The 20287-nt window shown below is 39.0% G+C and overlaps 2 protein-coding genes across 4 annotated transcripts; one reads left to right on the top strand and one right to left on the bottom strand.

Annotated features, from left to right (window-relative positions):
- Positions 1 to 777: 777 nt before the first annotated feature.
- LOC140772662 (serine/threonine-protein kinase CTR1-like) lies at positions 778 to 13508 on the top strand. Of its 3 annotated transcripts, XM_073114835.1 has the most exons (16): positions 781 to 1566; positions 3155 to 3453; positions 3529 to 3673; positions 3974 to 4077; positions 4222 to 4430; positions 5318 to 5710; positions 5882 to 5922; positions 6413 to 6481; positions 7228 to 7328; positions 7440 to 7524; positions 7690 to 7788; positions 9173 to 9241; positions 9327 to 9458; positions 9725 to 9819; positions 9900 to 9954; positions 12133 to 13508. In XM_073114835.1, the coding sequence occupies exons 1-16, from the start codon at positions 1108 to 1110 to the stop codon at positions 13276 to 13278; spliced, it is 3501 nt and encodes a 1166-aa protein (XP_072970936.1). In that variant the 5' UTR covers positions 781 to 1107; the 3' UTR covers positions 13279 to 13508. The 3 variants fall into 3 exon arrangements, with proteins under 3 accessions (XP_072970935.1, XP_072970937.1, XP_072970936.1); XM_073114834.1 differs by having other exon boundaries at positions 778 to 1566; positions 7228 to 7524; XM_073114836.1 differs by lacking the exons at positions 7228 to 7328; positions 7440 to 7524 and having other exon boundaries at positions 779 to 1566.
- A 5102-nt stretch (positions 13509 to 18610) lies between these two features.
- LOC140772534 (putative phytosulfokines 6) lies at positions 18611 to 19436 on the bottom strand. The gene is made up of 3 exons (XM_073114651.1): positions 19244 to 19436; positions 19089 to 19165; positions 18611 to 18961 (listed from the first exon to the last, which is right to left on the bottom strand). The coding sequence occupies exons 1-3, from the start codon at positions 19329 to 19331 to the stop codon at positions 18851 to 18853; spliced, it is 276 nt and encodes a 91-aa protein (XP_072970752.1). The 5' UTR covers positions 19332 to 19436; the 3' UTR covers positions 18611 to 18850.
- Between the last annotated feature and the right edge of the window lie 851 nt (positions 19437 to 20287).

The following is a 20287-nucleotide window of genomic DNA, read 5'->3' as shown; positions in this document are numbered from 1 at the left end:
ACGCTCTATTATGGGCCAAAGGCCGCAGTCGCAGTAGTCATTTGACAAATCTCTAGGTGGTTGTCCGAAGCAACTACTCCTCGATCACTGCTGTTAAAATGCATGCAAGCATTTGGAGTTGGAACTTGGAAAGCATCCATCAACTATTCCGTTATTTTATAAACCGAGAGGTCATGCAAAGAAGAGAATTTTTGTTTTTAAGAGGGTTAGTTATATAGCTTACTTCATAAAGATCGATCGAGGAACGATGAATCCAATGTCGCCGTCGCCGCCACTGGCGTCTGTCTGGGTTCAGTTATTGGTCGGGAAGTAGTTTGGTTGTTGATTCGTGAAGCCTAGCATTGGCCGATATGAACGCAATTAATGGAGCGGCGATGTATTCACCTCACCCACAAGGGACCCACCCACAAGGGAGGCAAATGGGTATGGTTGAATCGCGCTTTTGATTTTTAATATTCTTTTGACGCTGTGGAAGTCGGCATCATTTTTAAAGTCAAAAAAGAAAGAAAGAAAGGAATCCCGGCCCAAGGGCTTATATTTCTAGGCCCTATTATTTTTAAATACAATGATTGTTCTTTTGGCCCATCATCATACATAAGCTACGCCTGCAGCCTGCAGCCTGCAGCCTGCAGCCTACTAAGGGTATGTTGCCACGTACGTCGAATGCAGTGCATGTATCCATCATCCATCCACCCTCTCGTCTTTTCCAAATTAACTTTTTCTCTTTTTTTTTGATAAAATTTCCAAATTAACATTTGAGCATCCCCCCTAGTCCTGGAACCTGGAACCTGGAACCTGGACCCTGGTACATCCCCCTTCTTGGCCTTCCCCTACCCAGGCGGGCAATATAATATAATTCTCCAAAGATCCCAACTCTTGGACACGTTTCGTGCCTTTATTGGCTCTTTGTTAAAAGGACCACTGCAAGTAGGCAGCAAACCGAAGTCGCGCCACATACCCAGGCGGTAGTAAGTAGTAGTAGTATATGGCAGTCGAGGCGAGTGAGAGTGATAGGTGGAACTCGGAACTCGGAAGCTAAGCAGGTTAACCACGGCCAGAGTTATCTAAATAAGAAGCAGCGAAGAAGAGAAGAGATACGTTCCTTCAATGGAGATGGCCGGAAGGCGTTTGGGCTATACAATTCTCAGCCAATCCTCGGACGATCCCCCTACCGTGGAGAAGAACCGAGGTAAGGCGCCGTCGGCCGCTGCATTCGATTGGCTGCAGAGGCAGTCGAGCGGCAGCAGCTACGAGGGGAGCTCCGTCTCCGGCGATTGCTACCCCACCCCGACCTTGCCGTCCTTCCGCGTCGATTCAGCCGTCGTCGACGCGAGCGAGAAGGAGGAAGCGGAAGCGGCGAAGGATTCATTTTCCTCTTCGTCGTCGTCGTGTTTGAAAAGTTGGGCGCAGCAGGCGGAGGAGGCGTACCAGCTGCAGTTGGCGTTGGCTCTCCGTCTTTGCTCGGAGGCCGCGACCGCTCCCGATCCCAATTTCTTGGACGCCGGGGATCAGATTGTGGGGATGCAGGATATTTCTTCTGCGGAGTCCGTCTCTCATCGTTTCTGGGTATGGTTTTCCATTTCTTTTTCACTTTTGCTCATTTTGCTTATGTCGGACCAAAAAAAGTTATTAGGCCTAATGAGTGATCATACCTACCTACCATCATGAACCAAACTACAAGACAGTTTTTGGATATATTGCTTCGTCGACGTCACAATAATTTTACAAATCTAAGTAAGACTCCCATCATAGTTTAAGCTAAAATTAGGGGTGAAAACGGGTGGGACTAAATCCGACCCGATATGGTTCCTTATGTGAGTTTTGCTGTACATGGGTTGAAATTTTCCTATCCGATGTTGATATCTGAATTTGTATTTGTATTTGGATAGTTCATGCTGATATGGATATAGGTTGAAGAGTACTATCCCGATCAATATCCGTATCATTTAGTTTAAAATATTATAGAAATAGTGATATAAAAGTCTTTTTTGTACCTTTATATGAATCCCTAATCTAGTTTTATCATATATACACTGAATGCCTATATATTTCAGTAATTATATCACAAGTCTTATACATTTAGAAAATGAATGTGTATATCCAATATTCAATCCGTATATGTTGGTACCTAGTAGATATGATAACTAATTTCACTATCTCGATCTGTATCCGAAGAAATATTATGGATATAGATATGATTTTACCCCTATTCGATTCGTATTCTGTCCATTTCCACCCTAACTACAATTCCACCATCTTGGTTATTCATGTACGTATCATTTCTTTTAGTTAATAAGAAATTAGATCTTGCATTGCTCTGAGTTTGGTTAATCAGTATTGTTAGATTGTTCTATCATGCAGATTTATCTTATAGAGGGCCAACATATTCTATTAGTTATGATGATGGATTTCTCCGTCTAACAAAATGTTGAAGTTTGGCTCAAATTTAGACTTTTCAGACCTACCGTGCTGGGGCGTTCGAATACAATTTCTGAGAGGATTTGCATTTTGTAGGAGTTCAAACACCCTCCTATGCTTCAGATTAGAGTTCTGCTGGCGTTCGCACGGGTGTTCGAATTGCAGACGGGATTTTCAGCAGCTTTTAGTTAGCCCTATAAATAAAATGTTGCATTTTAGGATTGAGTGTAGGCATTTTGCATGATAAAAAAAATTGGAGGGGAGAGTCATTATTGTTTAGAGTGAAATTAGAATTCAAAACTCTTTATATTTGGTGATTTGCATAGTGGATTGAAGATTGCTCCGCTTGTGGACGTAGGCACATCGTCAAATCACGTAAATCTTGTCTTTCTTTCTTTTCCTCTTTGTGATTTGCATTTAAAGTTTTTATTTGTGGTTGTCTTAGGTGTTTAAAAGTTTTTGACATTTAGCACCGTGGTTAAAGATTTTCCTTTGGTATTGATATAAGTTTTGTTAATATTTTGATTTACCCAAATCTATTGCTATCATATTGGTATTATTTGGGGGAATTGGAAATCACTTTCGCTAGCATCCACCATCTGACATTTAGGCACAACATAAAATTCTATAGCTTCTCTAGTGTAGCAGGAAAGTCCACTTTTTTATATTTATTCATGGATTTTAACAAAATGTAAAGACTTATGATCTAATACTTTTGAGTTTCAATTTCTAATAGGTAACTGGCTGTCTATCATATTATGATAAGGTTCCAGATGGCTTTTACCTGATTCAGGGAATGGATCCATTTATATGGACTTTGTGCAATGATGTGCAAGAAGGTAGTCGGGTTCCTTCAATTGAATCGTTGAAGACTATTCGACCCAGTGAGTCATCCATTGAAGTGGGTGTGATAGATAAAATTGGTGACATTGATTTGAGGCAGTTACAGAAAATGGCATCTGACATTACATGTAACTGTGCTACACCCAAAGATATTGCTGATCAGCTAGCTAGGCTTGTCTGCACTCGCATGGGGTGAGTTGCCTGCAAAATTATTGACTATAAAAATCACTATAATCCTTTCAGTATTTAAAATCCCACTTCTACAAGGGGTGTAGCGTTTATTGAAGAATGTGAATTGCTCCCTCGGTGGAAAGATTGCAGCGAGTTTCTCAAGGCTAATTCAGGTTCTGTTGTGCTCCCGGTTGGAAGGTTGTCTGTTGGTCTCTGCAGGCATCGCGCTATACTTTTCAAGGTAAATTTCTTGCAAATTTGTATACTTATGCACATTTCTTTTCTCATAGTAGGAATTATGGTATTTAGTGAGGAATTATACTTTCTTTTCGTTGTTTGTAGTTTAAGCAAATATCAAAATAGGTAAGGATGTAAAATTGTATGATTTCAGAAAACCTTCTTTCTCTTTCTTATGTTCTAAAAGAGTATCATTGCCTGCAACTTCTTTTTTTTTTTTTTCTGAAATTTGTCTGTTCTTTTGTTTGTCCTTGAGGAAAATCATGAACTCTACCTTTCACCTGACCTTTTGTAATTCTTATAGACTCTAGCAGACTCTGTCAATCTTCCATGTCGAGTTGTGAGGGGATGCAAATATTGCAAAAGTGATGATGCTACCTCTTGCCTGGTGCGGTTTGGCCTCGAAAGGTCTGTCTTCTTGATCGATTGCTCATTTAGTTGTAAAAATGAAGCTCATTCCTAATTTTTCATAAGGACAGGTCAGACATACCTGATTATTTCCCAGATGAACTTTAAAACCTGTTCGTCCTTTTTTTTTTCTTTTCCTTGCAGGGAATACCTAGTTGATTTGGTTGGGGATCCTGGTAACTTATGTGAACCTAATTCCCTTCTGAATGGTCTCTCGTCCATTTTTGTTTGCTCACCTCTGCGCCTGCCAAAATACAAGTCTCTGGATATTTCTGATAACTTTAGATCTTTGGCTAAACAATATTTCCTGGATTGTCAATCACTTAATCTCATGTTCAATGATGTGCCAGCAGGTAAAACCAAATATTTCTCACTCACTGTTCTATATATCTGAAATGATCTTATTTTGGTAATTTTCTCTTTGACTGTTTAATTATTGCCCCTATGGATGCACCTGTGCAAAGCAGTTTTTTGTTTAGCTATCTAGGATATTTTTGACTCAACTCTCCACCTTATGGTGCAAGACTCAGTTGGAACTTGGAAGTGTATGCTTGTTATTCAGGTTGCCTAGAATTTTGTTGTCTAGAGCAATCTGGCGAACTTTAATTTTTCTATGGGAGGGGAGATAAATAACTTTTTCTTACAGCACAGCTGCTTTTTCTCATTTAAAAACTTCACATTCTTCTCTTTCTTGGTTTGTTCCCCTTTACTGAATATCCACCATACTGGGTGGTGATGTCACTTGATTATCTGATGAATAAGTTTGATTCAATTATGGAACAATACATAAGGAAATGGGAGGAAAATCTCTAAATTAGTAACGCTGGTGTTGGTTGAGAACTTGAGACTTGAGATTACGAGGATGGATGGTAGCATGGTAGTGAGAAGGCAGGAACAAGAAAAAAACCACAGAGAAGTAGATGCGTGGACAGTGTCTAGATCAGGTAGGAATTGGTCTTAGCAATAAAATGTGCCCTAAAGTGGCCAATGTTTCCTTTTTCTGGCTTCCTGGGTTGCTTGCTCATGCATGGTCCAACTAAAATAAATTTTGGATCACCGGTGGGCGGTGACCGGGACTTCAGCGTACAAGACACTAAGTTACCAGCCACTATTCCAACTTTCTTTCTAGCTGAAAATAAACAGTTGTAAATTAAAATTTACAAATACTATATGGAAGCAGAGTAAGTTTTAGAAAGTAGAAACCTTTTAAAACTGACAGTTATATGTTTAATGATTGCAGGAACAGTTGTTGGAAAAGAAGACGTGGTGACCTCCTATAAGGATCTAAACTCTCCACAAGCAACTAGTAGTGATGTCGAAGCATCTCGTCATCTTCAGAGAGTTACTCAACCCAATGACAAGTATGGAGGTTTACAGCCCAAAAAACTGTATAATCCTTCTCCAAATTTATCAAGCTTGGAACAGATAGTACAAGATCAGAACAACACAAATATGACGGATATCTCACGGTTTCCAGCATTCGCTGATTTAAGGGATGATAAGCTTATAGATTCCAGTTTACATGAGAAGCATCAATTTGGGCAATCTTTTCCTCTTAACAATATATCACTTGCTGTGGATGATTTGATTATTCCCTGGAGTGAACTTGTTTTAAAGGAGAAAATTGGTGCAGGTATCTGTAGATATTCATATTTTCTTGCGTATGATTGATTGTAAACAGTTTGCATTGAGGACAAGGTGTATATAATTTAGGAAAAAGAAATGTCTCATGCATGATTTTGAGTACCAACCAGTACTTCTTTCTGTGATCTATAGCAATAAGTATTAACCAAGGAATTTTCAGGTTCTTTTGGGACTGTGCATCGTGCTGATTGGAATGGCTCGGTATGTCCCTAGAATTCTTCGCATTATGTTCTTTCTGTTTTGTGTTTCCATAACACTTTTCCATAGCATGCGAGCTTTTTCTGTTGCACGATATTGAAGAGGACTTGCACATTCATTTACTTGGAATGACCAGATTTTTGCTGAATCATGTTAAAGAGCTACAATAGATAAAAATTCCAGTATTTACTTGAAAACAAAAACTATGTTTTACATATTGCTATAAAAATGCCGAAAGCCAAGTAAATAAATTAGAGAGCAAAAACATTGTTCACCGGAAACACCCCCATTATCATCCCTGATATTTTCACCTTTGGACTCTATTTTCTTGGCATAAAGTCGCCGAAATCCAAAGCAAGCAAATTCACCTAGATATTAATTGAAATTTGAAGACACATATGAACATGTTATATTTTAGTTTCATTTTGTTAGTTATCCCATCTGTTAGTTATAATGTTAGAACACATTATATTTTAACACTATCTTGTGACAGGATGTTGCCGTGAAAATTCTCATGGAACTAGACTTCCATCCAGAGTGTCTGAAAGAGTTTTTGAGAGAGGTACTAATGCATATATACTGTATCTTCCTTCAGACAATTGCCTAGGTAGACTATGGTCATCTTACTGATAAAACATGCTGTTGGCATCTTGACTGGTCATATAAGCTTGTTTGACTCTAGTTCCAAATGTCTATACATGCTTGATAACTTTGTTTTAAATGCGCTATGTAGATATTCCGACTGTCTTTTCATTGAAGTGGAGGGGGCTGTCCTTGGTCATGCCTTTTTACATTGTTAGCCCTCCTTTTGGAGAGGCAGCAGTTCTATAATGTGCTTCTAGTAGTCATTTCCTACAGTTACTGGATATATGGCAGCATTATATTTTGAATCAGTGTGTCTTAGTGTAATACCGACACATTGTTGCCCATTTACTTCTCTGATGCTATAACCTTCACTGATGAAATTTAGAGCACTAGAACTTATATTGGACTATTTATTTTGTCCTTAAGTCCGTCTAATTTGCATTTGGTTCTTGTTGCCAGATTGTCACCTGTAAATTAAATTATCTAGAACTTGTGTAACCAGCTATTTTGCTCCCAAGGCCAAAACTTTCTCAAACAGCTTTTCCGGCCCTTTCCTTGGCAATATATTGTTCTTGTGTGGTACTTATGAAGTTTGAAACCATTTAGCACCAATGCAGTTGTGGTACTTCTTGCAGTTTTTTTCCTCCTAAATTTGTGTATCTTCAAATGAGACTGTTTTCTCAATGAACAATCTGTTGCTTCAATAACGCCATCCTATGGTAGGTTGCAATAATGAAAAGTCTGCGGCATCCAAATATTGTTCTTTTGATGGGTGCTGTTACTCAGCCTCCTAGCCTGTCCATTGTGACAGAATATCTATCAAGGTGCTCTCCTTTTTCTTTCTTATTTCTAGTTCTGGTACCCATTTTATATTATTTTGTGCATACCCTGCATATTGTAGCTACACTATCAGTCCTTTTGTCTTGTAATTGCAGAGGCAGTTTATATAGGCTTTTACATAGGCACGGTGCAAGAGAAAATCTAGATGAGAAGCGGTGTTTAAATATGGCTTTTGATGTGGTATCTCTATTTAAAGGCCTTCTTAAAGAGAATTTATTTTATAGCATGCCAAATGTTGCCTTAATTTTGTGTGAAAAATAAGCAGGTTGAATTCAGTTATATTATTTCTTTATTGATCAGAAGTGTTCATATTTGTTTAATTTATATACATATCATTTTACACAGGCAAAGGGAATGAATTATCTTCACAAGCGCAATCCTCCCATTGTTCATAGAGATCTGAAGTCTCCAAATCTATTGGTTGACAAAAAATATACAGTGAAAGTAAGATGTAGATTGTAGATTTCCTTTTTGTCTGTAGTTTTTGAAGTTGGATAGAGTGGTATCTGAGTATAATTTACTCGTCTTCGTTGCTTCTGCATGTCTTTCTTTTCCTGTAGTGGTTCTTTATTGCTTTGAGGATGGATATTATTAGCTTAAAGTACTTGTTTGCTCGCCAATAGTGATTTTTAGCACGTCTTTTATGCTTCAGTATCACACTGGCTTAAAAAACTAGATTTTGGTCATTTCGTCATCTTTTAATGCTGCATCATGTGTTGATTCATCAACAGAAAGGAGTGCCCAGGAAGATGATCAAAGCCACATAAAACTACCCAACAAGTACGTTCTGTCACAGATTGTACTAAGTGGTTCCTAAAATGGGTCCCTTCTCTGGTGTAGACAAATGAAGTCCATTTTAGTCCATGAACTTAGCCATTAACCCACTGTTTCTTCTTCCAATTAAAACCAAATCCTTCCAAAGCGTCAAAATTAACCTGTATTACATTTTCTCTTTGTGCTGAAATATTGACTGTTTTGTCCAAGACAGCTGATGGTTTCTTCACTATGATAGTCAATTGTGTGTACTTATTTGAGACAGTTAAATAGCAAATTTGAGGCGCATATGCAAAATATTCTCTTACTACTTGCATAAAAGACTCAAACTATTATGGATTAACCATTATCTTTTGGTGTATAACTCTTTGAGTGTATCTAATAAAATTATAGAATTGAAGTTTTCTTTCCTATTGCAGTTGTTGATTTGCCAATTGATGTTAGTAGTTCAGGAAAGATTTTTCCAAGAGCTCATGTCCTGATAGCTTCTTACTTATCGCTAAAGCATTTTCCTGCTTCCTAAAGCTAATTATAAAGCATGTACATACCACTGTGGCATGGTAATAAAACTTACCCTGATTATGTGATGTCAAAAGACTGTATGTTCTATTACATGCTTGATCTCACAGTAAGAAGACATGATTATGCATTTGTAATAGATTTATTTTGTTTCTGAAATATCTTAAATTGTTCCAATCAAGTATCAAATAACCATATAATTCCTCTGCTTCACATGTTGCACACTAGTCCTTTATATTGCATGATATGCCTGGAAGTTGTAAAACAATCAAAATCAGAGCCCCTAACTGACTATAAAAACATGTAATTCTTTATATCAATCTTCTGAAGTTTTGTGATCTCGTTTCAAAGCATTCTTGCTCCTCCAAGCTCAAGACTTTATTGGAATATTTCATCTATAATGATAGCTATGGTTAGTGTACCTTTCTTGTTCTGATGCAAGCACGGCTGAGCCATCGTTAATGATTTATCACATTCACATCAAAATTAAGAGCTGTTCTTTTTTGTTTCTTTTTTTTTTTTGGTTTGCATTCAGGTTTGTGACTTTGGCCTTTCCAGGTTGAAGGCAAACACATTTCTGTCATCCAAAACTGCAGCAGGAACTGTAAGTTTTGCATCCTCTAAGTGTGTTTTCTTTTTTTCTTTTTTGTTTGTGACATGCAAAATATTGTTTTCTCATGTTCCACTAGCCTGAGTGGATGGCACCAGAAGTACTACGCGATGAACTATCAAATGAGAAATCTGATGTTTATAGTTTTGGTGTTATTTTATGGGAGCTTATGACCTTGCAACAGCCATGGGGTAATTTAAATCCTGCTCAGGTATGTAGTTTCTCTCCTTCAGGAACCTTTAAGTTAATATACACCATTACACTCCGAACATTTGATTTCTTTTTTGGGGGACAGATAAGAAAATCAAAATTTTGAGCTGCAATTCTTTTAGTTGCTTGATACTTATAGACCAAATTATAAGAGTTTTTACACTAGAGACACTATCAGAGAGTCCAATTCCCGAAAGGGCTGTAATAACTAATAACATCGCTTCACTATATTTACCATCCAGAATAGTTTGATGCTTCCTCTTGCAGGTGGTTGCTGCTGTTGGTTTTAACAGAAGGCGGCTTGATATTCCGAGTGAACTCAATCCACAGGTGTCCGCAATAATCGAGTCTTGTTGGGACAAGTATGTTGAAACAGAAATTTCTGCTGTGTTCTTGTTGTTCTTTGTACCATGTTCCTTCTGATAGAATATTCATCCTGCAGCGAGCCATGGAAACGACCTTCTTTTTCAAGCATCATGGAATCCCTGAAACCACTAGTAAGGACCACGACATCTCAGTCAGTTCTGCCAGAATTTAGCACTTAACCTTTTCATCTGGTGCATTATAGACTTATAGTTGATCAAATTTGGAGGTACGGGCTTTGGCAACTTTGATAAACGAAGTTGACCTTGTTATCCAAGTGCTTGATTTAACTAGATACGATGCATAATTTTGTTGATGATTGTATATACGGTCCTTTCTGCAATCTCACATACTTGCTACATATCACTGCTATATTAGAGCATAAAACCATGCATGATTCTTAAGTTCTACAAGATCAAAGGAGATTTTGGGTCTGCAATGCTATTTATTGCTTTTTGAGAAGTTGTAGAAGTTCAAAACTGTAGTGATCGATAATGAAACGAAACTTATTTCCTGCATGAATAAATTCTATAAATGTTGTTCTTTCTTAGGGCGTAAGAATGAAAAGTTGATCAAGATGCCAGGTGAGGCATTATTTGTTTCATCATAAATAAGTTTTCTTACTTCTTTCACATTAGGATGTGAGATGGTGACGTAACAATCAGATAGATGTAGGACAATAGAGAAGGATTGGGAACCTCCCCATCTTCTCCTAATCCAACGACTTCCTTCGCCACCAAGACTAGCGAAGATATTTTTATTTTTCGTAGCCTCATCCGTTGTGAGGCCCACACAGGCTCCGTGATTGGTAGTTACTACGTGCCCTGCTTCCAGTGGTTCAGCCGATCTCAACCCCATTAGTCTTGAGCCACTGAGCCAACAGTAAGGCGGTTATTTGGCGCTCAACCCCTCCCGAACACTATAAATTTCCCCATGGCCATGGACCCCTTGGACTCTCCCCATCGCCATGGACTCCTCCAGCAATAATCTTTCCTCCTCCTCTTCTCTCAGATCTATTTCTTCTTCCTCTTCCCTTACGGAGCCCAAGATCGAACAGTTCGTCGACACAGAGGCGAGGGGTGAGGAAGGTGTGGAAGTCCCTCGACCGCTCGAGTCTCTTCACGCCACACCAATCCCACCCTTCCTCTCCAAGACCTACGACCTCGTCGACGAACCCTCCTTGGATCCCGTCATCTCTTGGGGCCCAGCTGGGAATAGCTTTGTCGTCTGGAATCCCATCGAATTCGCCCAGTCTGTTCTTCCTCGCCATTTCAAGCACAACAACCTCTCCAGTTTCGTTCGCCAGCTTAATACTTATGTGGGTATTATGCAAATATGTCATTTCTTTTCTTTCCTGCTTTTTCTTTTCAATCTCTTAGATTGTATTCATGATATCTGTTGCTCTGTAGATTGCTGCTGAGGACATCCATGTAGAATCCAGTTTTTTCTTGTAATCCTATTTTCTTGTATAAAATTTCATTTCTCTTTTTAACTTTTCTTGTACATCCCTTGAACTGTAAATTGGGAGATATGCAAATATAGCGGCGAATATTTATCTGTGTATGAGGGATGTATAGTTCTGTAATTGGGAGCACATTGTAGTGAGTTTTGCCTCTTGCAACCATCAGACAAAAGCATCACTTGAAGAATAAGCTATATGGTTGATCTCTTGGAGTAAACCTTGTAGTCCTAAAGGTAAGCATCAAAGATTTCGAGAGTTATTTTATTAGATACGTACTTGCTCTTAGTAGCATTATAAGTAGAAAAAAAAAGAAAAACAGACCTTTGTTCTATTATAAGAATGCCCATCATATCAATTTCTGCACATTTCAGCACTCATTTGACTTTCTTGTTTCTTCTCCAGAAATCTTCTCCTGTTACGCCCTTTTAAAACATAATACATTGTTCTTGTAGCTTATACTGGCATAAACATGTAGCCATGACATAGGGTTGTTTTATGGTAGTTCAATATTTCTGTAAATCCCTTACCTAAGACGGTGTTCTATGCTTGAGCAATACAATTTTTCATCCTCTCTTGCAATTTATTTTCAGTATGATAAAACAGAGGACATTCAGAACAATTATGACCAACCATGGCATGAGGATAATGGAGGGCACGGATCTTTTAGTGAGGGAAATTTTTGATGCCATTGACTCTAGTGAATATAGTTTTAATATGTGATCTATATGCGTCCAACAATTTCAGAGTTGACCTTCATTTACTTCATCATCTCTAGAATATTATAGCTGATTTAATCACAAACTTTGTTATTGAATTCCGTGCTATGAAAATTTTCTGGTCGTCCTTCCAGGGTTTCCACAAGGTTCATGCTGATAGATGGGAATTTGCAAATGAAGGTTTTCTGCGAGGAAATAAACCTTTTTTGAAAAACATAAGCAGGCGCAGGTCATCGCAGGTCCAGCAAGTTGGTTTTCATGTAGAACCTTCAGTTGAGATGGCGAGGTCCAGCTTGGAAGGTCAAGTTCGCACTTTGAAAGGAGAAAAGAGCATAATGATTCAGGAGGTTTCCAGATTGCAACAAGAGAACCTTAAAACTCTCCAACAGATGAATGCACTGAACCAGCGGATGCAATCAGTGGAACAGAGGCAGAAACAAATGGTGTCCTTCTTTGCTAAGGTAGTTCAGAACCCAATGTTCTTTGCGCAAATTAAGCAGCAGAAACAGAAAAGAGAAATTGCTTCTATGAGGGTTAAAAGAAAGTTTCTTAAGCAACAACAGTCTGGCCAAAGGCTTTTAGGTGAAGCCAGTTTACAGTTAGCAGAAGAGGAAAGATTAGATTCTACTGTTCCTGCTTCAATTTCTGGTTTACCAGACATTGAATATGACGTGAGTAAACTTCCTGACTATCTTTTGCTAGACATGGTGGACAAACTTGGTATTCAATCAAGCAGACAAGAACTTGTTGGAGGCTCAGGTAAATGCGGGAAGGAAGTTGTTCCATTATTTCTGGGCTCTGATACATCCACCTGTAAAGAGGACCTTGCTGTCTGTAGCACTCAGTCCTCTGTTTCTTCTCCTAAAGATATCATTCCAGCAAAAATGTTTCCAGATGCTGTTTCACCTGCCAGTGTAAGTGCCGCTCCAGACGCTGAAACTGTTGCAGGCTTCAAAGAGAAGAATGCCATAAATTTAAAATCTGATATCAAATCTGCTAATGCTGAATATCTGGTACCATTTTGTGAAGGTGATTCTAGCGAGAAATTGTTTATAGATGCAGCTGAAACTGTTAGTGGAGATCATGCAATATGGAGTGCATGTCATGAGGTTGGAGAAAGTTCTTTCTTGTCTGGTCATGATAACCCAGAGAACCTTGTTCATGATTTTCAAGAGCTGGAGTTCCCTATCGAACCTGATGTATTGTGGAATCTTAATTTGGATACAATGGTTGAAAAGTTTGTTGATGCTGAAATCCCTTTCCAGGAACATGGGAAATAAGCTTCACTGATGGAGGAAGATCAGAACAAAATGGAGGCATAGACTTTATGCTCATTGATCATTGGAATCCATAGGGGCTCGTAGTGTTAAGCATTACAAACAATTCATACACTTTGATAATTATATTAATTCTGTACATTTCAGCATCATTTTTGTTGATCTGTTCAAGTTTTTTTTTTTCTTCTTTCAATTCTTGTAAATGCTCGTATCTCATATTCTTTTTTCACCTATCAGACTAATTCTTGGAATGACATTTGTCATTAAAAATGCAATGTATGGTTATAAAATTACATATTTATTGGAAGGCGTTTTGCACCTTATCCGCAGATGAGTGGGGAAACTGTTTGGATACATTGCTCCGACAAATTTACGTAGGGACTCCCAAATGATTTCTCGCCCCCTCGTCACCTTCGGCACTTACTGTGCCTTGAGCTTAGTACCCTTTTCCAGTGCTTCTTACTCCCTAGTTTTTGCCCCACAGCTCTGTTATCTGATTGATGATGGAAGTTTTGAGTGCTCATTCATATTTTTCTCTGCTCATGAAACAGAAGTGGCAGTACAACAAATTCTTGTTTTTGTTTTTGTTTTCGTTTTCTTCGTTTGGCCATTAGGAAAGGGGTTGGAGTTTTCGCCTTTTGTAAGTTATACTCTTTGGTTTTGGTGCAGTTTGTGGCAAGTGCTGAAGGTCTCCCTGTATTTGGTCTACATTGCATAGTTTCTGTGTCAATGTAGAACTCCTGATTTTGTCGAGGTTTTATCAGTAGATCCGCAGATGGCATTCCTTAGGCACCCAGTTTCCTGTTTGAGTACCTCAGGGCTCAGGCATTTATGCCGTGAACCGTAAATTAGAGTAGCTTGATACAATCTCTCCCAACAAATTAAGATTAGAGCTTATCCATGGGCCGATCCCGACTAGGTTCGGCCCAACGCTGTTTGGGCTTAAAAAGTCTTGGTAAGCTAGTTTGCTTGACGATTTATGTCGTGTATCCAGACCAGCATCAAATGTATCTCTGGTGGGGCAAGTACGGTATTTAGCCTTCTCAGTTCTTTCTCTGACTCTTGATAATCTGTTGTATTTACAGAAGAAGAATTCAAGGCTCACGATCATAAACCTTCCTTTTTGGTTTTGGTTAAGTTACAGTCGAACTTCCTCTTTGTGCTTTCCTTCTCTTGATTGATCAATATGGCTCTGCCTGAATCACCTAGCCCTAGTGCCATTCAAACTGATGCTTTTCTGATTTCTTCTTAAGATGCACATACCAACTATGTAGTCAAATAAAAATAGAACAACAGACTGCCGTGAACATAAAGATACAGTAGGAGAAATTTGTTAAAAATTGGCTTAAATTCAGTTTCAGGAAAAATTCAGCAAGTTTCAGCATATTTGTGCCGCGCGTTCGAACGGGCCCTAGGGACGTTCGAACGCAGGCTCCAGACAGAGAGCAGTCTGTGATGCAGGCGTTCGAACGGCCCCAGCCGCGTTCGAACGCGAGCCAACCCGAGAGCAGCTGTTTCTGCAGGCGTTCGAACGGGGCCTTGGCGTTCGAACGCCAGTCTGCATTTGCACTGGGCGCGTTCGAACACCCCTTTGTTTCTGCTTCTTTGATATGAGCGCGTTCGAACACGACGCGGAAAAACCCAATTCTGAACCGAGCCTATAAATAGAAATATTAGGTTTTAGGGTTTGGTGTGGACATTTTGCAAGAGAGAAAAACTTGTAGGGGAGAGCCATATTTGTTTAGAGAGATATTAGAGTTGTAATATCTTTATATTTGAAGATTTGTATAGTGGATTGAAGATTGCTCCGCCCGTGGACGTAGGCACATCGCCGAACCACGTAAATCGTGTCTCTCCCTCTTTTCTCTATGGTTTGCATTGATTTGGTGTTCATGTTTGTGATTACCTTGGATATTTGAAGTTCTCTACAACTAGCATCTTGCATTTGGAGTTCTCACATAGATATTGATATTAGCTTTGCTAATATTTGATTTGCCCCAAATTATTGCTATTCCATTTGGATTTGTTTGAGGGTGAAGGGTTTTGCTTTCGCTTCCCTCACCCATTTGAGTATTTGTACAATAAATTGGTATCAGAGCTTCAAGGTCTCAAACCTAGGGCCTTTTGAATTTGGGGATAGCATTGATTTGCAAATATGTCGGGATCATCCAAATTGGGGAAACTTATTTCTAATGCAAAGTTTGATGTAGAGAAATTTGATGGCACCAATAATTTTGGAATGTGGCAATGTGAAGTGATGGACGTCTTGTTCCAACAAGAATTGGGCATCACCTTGGAGGAGAAGCCCGAAGAGGTATCCGAGAGAGATTGGGAGAAAATGAACCGGCAAGCTTGCAGCTCCATTCGGCTTTGTCTAGCAAAGGATCAAAAGTACTTTGTGATGAAGGAGACATCGACGAAGAGCTTGTGGAAGAAATTGGAGGACAAGTTTATGACTAAGAGCATTGAGAATATGCTCTATTTGAAGAAGAAGTTTTTCCGATTTCAGTACAAGGTTGGAACGCCTATGGCCGAGCATTTGAATGCCTTCAACAAATTACTTGCAGATTTGCAAAATTTGGATGTGGAAATTTTGGATGAAGACAAAGCCTTGGTGTTATTGAATTCGTTGCCCAATGTATATGATCATTTGACTACTACCTTATTGTATGGAAAAGAATCTATTCGTTATGAGGATATTGCAAATGCATTGATCAATAATGAATATCGCAAGATGGATAAGCAGGTTCATACGGATTCTCCATCCGAAGCATTGACAGTGGGTGGTAGATTGAAAACTGGAAAGTTTAGCAAGCGGGGTGGATCGTCCAGTAGAGACATTCCTGCTAGAGATGAATGTTCATATTGTCGCAACAAAGGGCATTGGAAAAAGAATTGTCCGGCTTTGAATGGCGAGGATCCTCAGAAGGGAAAGGCAAATGTGGCCGATCTTGAAGATGAGTTTGATGATTTGGAGTTGGATATTGCTCTTAGCAGTTCATCTGTACCATGCCATACAGATGAGTGGATTTTGGATTCGGGTTGCACTTATCATATGTGTCCTCATCGAGATTGGTTTTGCACTTTTGAAGAACTGGGCAATAGCATGGTTTTTATGGGTAATGATAGTACCTGTAAAATTGAAGGAATTCACACAGTTCGTTTGCAGTTGCATGATGGATCAGCGAGAGAGTTGACGGGGGTACGATATGTCCCTCAATTGAACAAGAATCTCATCTCATTGAGCGCATTGGAATCCAAAGGCTTCACAATCACAATGAAAGATGGAATTTTGAAAATTGCATTGGGAATTCGAGTTGTGATGAAAGGCCTTCGGAAAATGAATTTGTCGCCAAGGTGGAGAATTGTTAAAAATTGGCTTAAATTCAGTTTCAGCAAAAATTCAGCAAGTTTCAGCATATTTGTGCCGCGCGTTCGAACGGGCCCTAGGGGCGTTCGAACGTGGGCTCCAGACAAAGAGCAGTCTGTGATGCAGGCGGTCGAACAGCCCCAGCCGTGTTTGAACGCGAGCTAACCCGAGAACAGCTGTTTCTGCAGGCGTTCGAACGCCAGTCTGCATTTGCATTGGGAGCGTTTGAACGCGCCCAGAGGGCGTTCGAACGCCCCTTTGTTTCTGCTGCTTTGATATGGGCGCGTTCGAACTCGCCCCGAGGGCGTTCGAACGCGACGCGGAAAAACCCAATTCTGAACCGGGCCTATAAATAGAAATGTTGGATTTTAGGGTTTGGTGTGGGCATTTTGTAAGAGAGAAAAACTTATAGGGGAGAGCCACATTTGTTTAGAGAGAGATTAGAGTTGTAATCTCTTTGTATTTGAATATTTGCATAGTAGATTGAAGATTGCTCCGCCTGTGGACGTAGGCATATCGCCGAACCACGTAAATCGTGTCTCTCACTCTTTTCTCTATGGTTTGCATTGATTTGGTGTTCATGTTTGTGATTACCTTAGATATTTGAAGTTCTCTACAACTAGCATCTTGCATTTGGAGTTCTCACATAGATATTGATATTAGCTTTGCTAATATTTGATTTGCCCCAAATTATTACTATTCCATTTGGATTTGTTTGAGGGTGAAGGGTTTTGCTTTCGCTTCCCTCACCCTACATTTGCGTGTGTGCCAGCACTAGGGCCATTGATATTGGCATTATAATTATATCCTCGATTAGTCCTTAGCTCTATTCCCTCAATTCTCTTTATATTCCATGTCGTAATTGTAGCTAAAGGCCAGTGTGCTGTGTGGACTATTTGGAGGCATATGCCCATGTCAGGAAACTCTGCCAAGTCTACAGCGCTGGAAAGCTATTGACCATACTTGTCGTCTATTTCATGATGGTTATTAGGTATCTTTCCTTTTCAGGTGTTTTTCCTTAGCTTACTAATCCATCATTTGCTAGTCTTTCTCCACTATAAGATTATTTATTCCATCAAGAAATGGTGATAGTTTGCTACCCTTTCTTTTCGTGGAGAGCTGACTAATCCTCACATCTAATTGTCTTACTCAATCTTGAGACTTACTAAGTAGGCGAAGCAGCCTTTATTAGCTGTATAATCATAGAGGCTGCAGTTGGCCAATCTTTGATTTAGAATAGGAACGTGAGCCTCATCTTAATATATCTGAGCTGGTATGGGATGCTCACTCCTACCTGCTCCCCGTTGACGAAAGAAAAGATAATGGGTTGGCCACTTCTTACGGGGGAAGTGGAGGATAGAATGAGAGGTACGTTCAGTGTATGAGCTTTTACAAGACTGTAAGAGTAGCTGCTCTCACATATGGTTTTAGTCTTATGATGACATCAATGTACATTTTGGAGTACGACACCCTTAAAAAGTTTAGAGAAGTAGATCAACAGTTTTGAGTTTAATTTTCAAGAGAGGGGTGTGAAATGAGTGATGATCTCTATGCTCAACAGTTGAAATTATACCAATTTGTAAATCTCTTTCCTTGATAATGTTTTATGTAGAAAGTAACATTTTATTTTTCAGCATAACTGAAGTTTGTTAATAAATTAAGAACGCTATCCTATTAAATTTATAGGATGATTTTTTCACGTGGCGTTAAACTGATAAGATTATATTTTATAAGAAATCTTTTTCTAGGTAGCAATAGTTTGGTCAAAAACTCGAAGAGATATTATTGCATTAAGCTGTACTACTATGTGTCAATCTGTGACCACTGTCTAGCGTTGATATAGTCAATAGTTTGCTTGCACATGTTTCTATGGTTGCTTACGTCTCCTTTCTCCTCGGAATCACACATACTCAATTATATTAAAAGCAAAGAATATTATAATGCTAAGACACGAGTTGCCTGACTTCTCTCCTGCATTCAATTGGCAGTCAGTTGGTGTATATGTCTTTTAAGTGACCAGATAAATCCGAAGCAAGGAGAAAGGAAAATCAGGAACAAACAATGCGTTCATATCATGCCTACTGATTACTTGGTAAGAAGGCTACATAATGTACATCAAACTTAACCTTTGCTGCTGGCTACAACTAGTAATACTAGAAATATGATAAAGGTTGCTATGGGTGGTTCTCTCTCAAATGCTCTTCTCTACGGCTTCTTGTAGCGTTGCGTGTAGATGTAGTCCAGATGAGCCTCGGATATGGCCCTTCTCTTCAGGCATTCCTCGTCTTCATCCTCACACTCTTCTAGACCCATTAGCTGGTACGTGAAAAGAGAACTCAAAATAGGATAAAAGTGAAAACCTGATTAGGAGGAAAGTCCAAAGTTTATGTGCATGCTTCAAAAAAGTGACAGAGAGAGATGGCATGGCAATTAACAAACTTACATCCCAAGTGTCCTCTTTGTCCATGTTTCCTGCATGACCTATTTGGGAGAAGCCACCAACCCTCTCGTTGTCCCTCCCTAAGTGCAAGAGAAGACACTGAAAGATACGCTTACAAGATGATATAGATTCATGAGAAGAAAGAAGATTCCAGTCACCTGGTTGTGTCGCTGGAAGGAGACGAGAAGCTCTTGAGGAGTGGACAGAGAGGATGATAACTAGGAAAAGAAGGTGAGGGGCCTTCATGCTTCTCTTCCAGTGAGTTCTATATTGAAGATGTTACAGGGTAACAGGGGGAAGGGGGAAGAAATGAGAGAGAGAGAGAGAGAGAGAGAGAGAGAGAGAGAGAGAGAGAGAACAGTGGGATATGGAAGATGCATGGGGTGAACTATAAATGGTATGCGCACTTGAGGAAGTCGCGTGACCTATATCTTGCTGCATGGGGACCACTCATCACTCACCGCTAAACACACCCACATGCTCATGTCATATTGTCATCTGTACATTGCATAATATGCATATGATATAAGATTGTTATAAATGTCTTTGAAGATTGATAACTCAGAACTTTTTTTTTTTTTTTAATTCTCATTCAACATTCTATTATTATTTTAACTAATTAATATCGATTAAATTATTAAAATATTTTTTATTATTATTTTTTATTTTTTATATTATTTAATCATCTTTTTCACTCATTTCTTTTAGTGTCGTCGTCACCATCATATTTTTTTTATGTTTTCTCTCTTTTCATTTTTTTTTCCTTTTTTTTAAAAAGAAAAAATATATAAAGAAGACAGCGATACTTTAGATATTTATAAATTATTTTTATATATTATAATATAATATTTTTTAAAGTTTCGTCTAAGTTATTAAATAAAAATTTGGAAGTGATGACGTTACATAACAGAAGTGTGGTTGTCCTTTTGGGTTGCTCGGTGGAACAATGCTGAGAGAGAGAGCAGTGGTGAGAGAGATTAATGGTGGTGTTGTCCTTTTGCTTTGTATTGGACGCTAGTGCTGATAGGTCAACGGGACCTACTGAACTTGTTTGGACGTTGGAGGTAAACAAATGGAACGAAAGTAATTCATGATTGCGCATTAGATTCTACCATTCATTATTTGCATTAGTGTGAAGTTGTCTCTCTAGTAAAATTGATAAGTAAGAAGGTTATGGATGTAATTCTAATTTTAAATAATAT

Source organism: Typha angustifolia, chromosome 12 (assembly GCF_048772165.1).
Source record: "Typha angustifolia cultivar Huaian chromosome 12, ASM4877216v1, whole genome shotgun sequence".
NCBI lineage: Eukaryota > Viridiplantae > Streptophyta > Magnoliopsida > Poales > Typhaceae > Typha > Typha angustifolia.
This window is presented reverse-complemented; position numbering and strand designations above follow the sequence as displayed.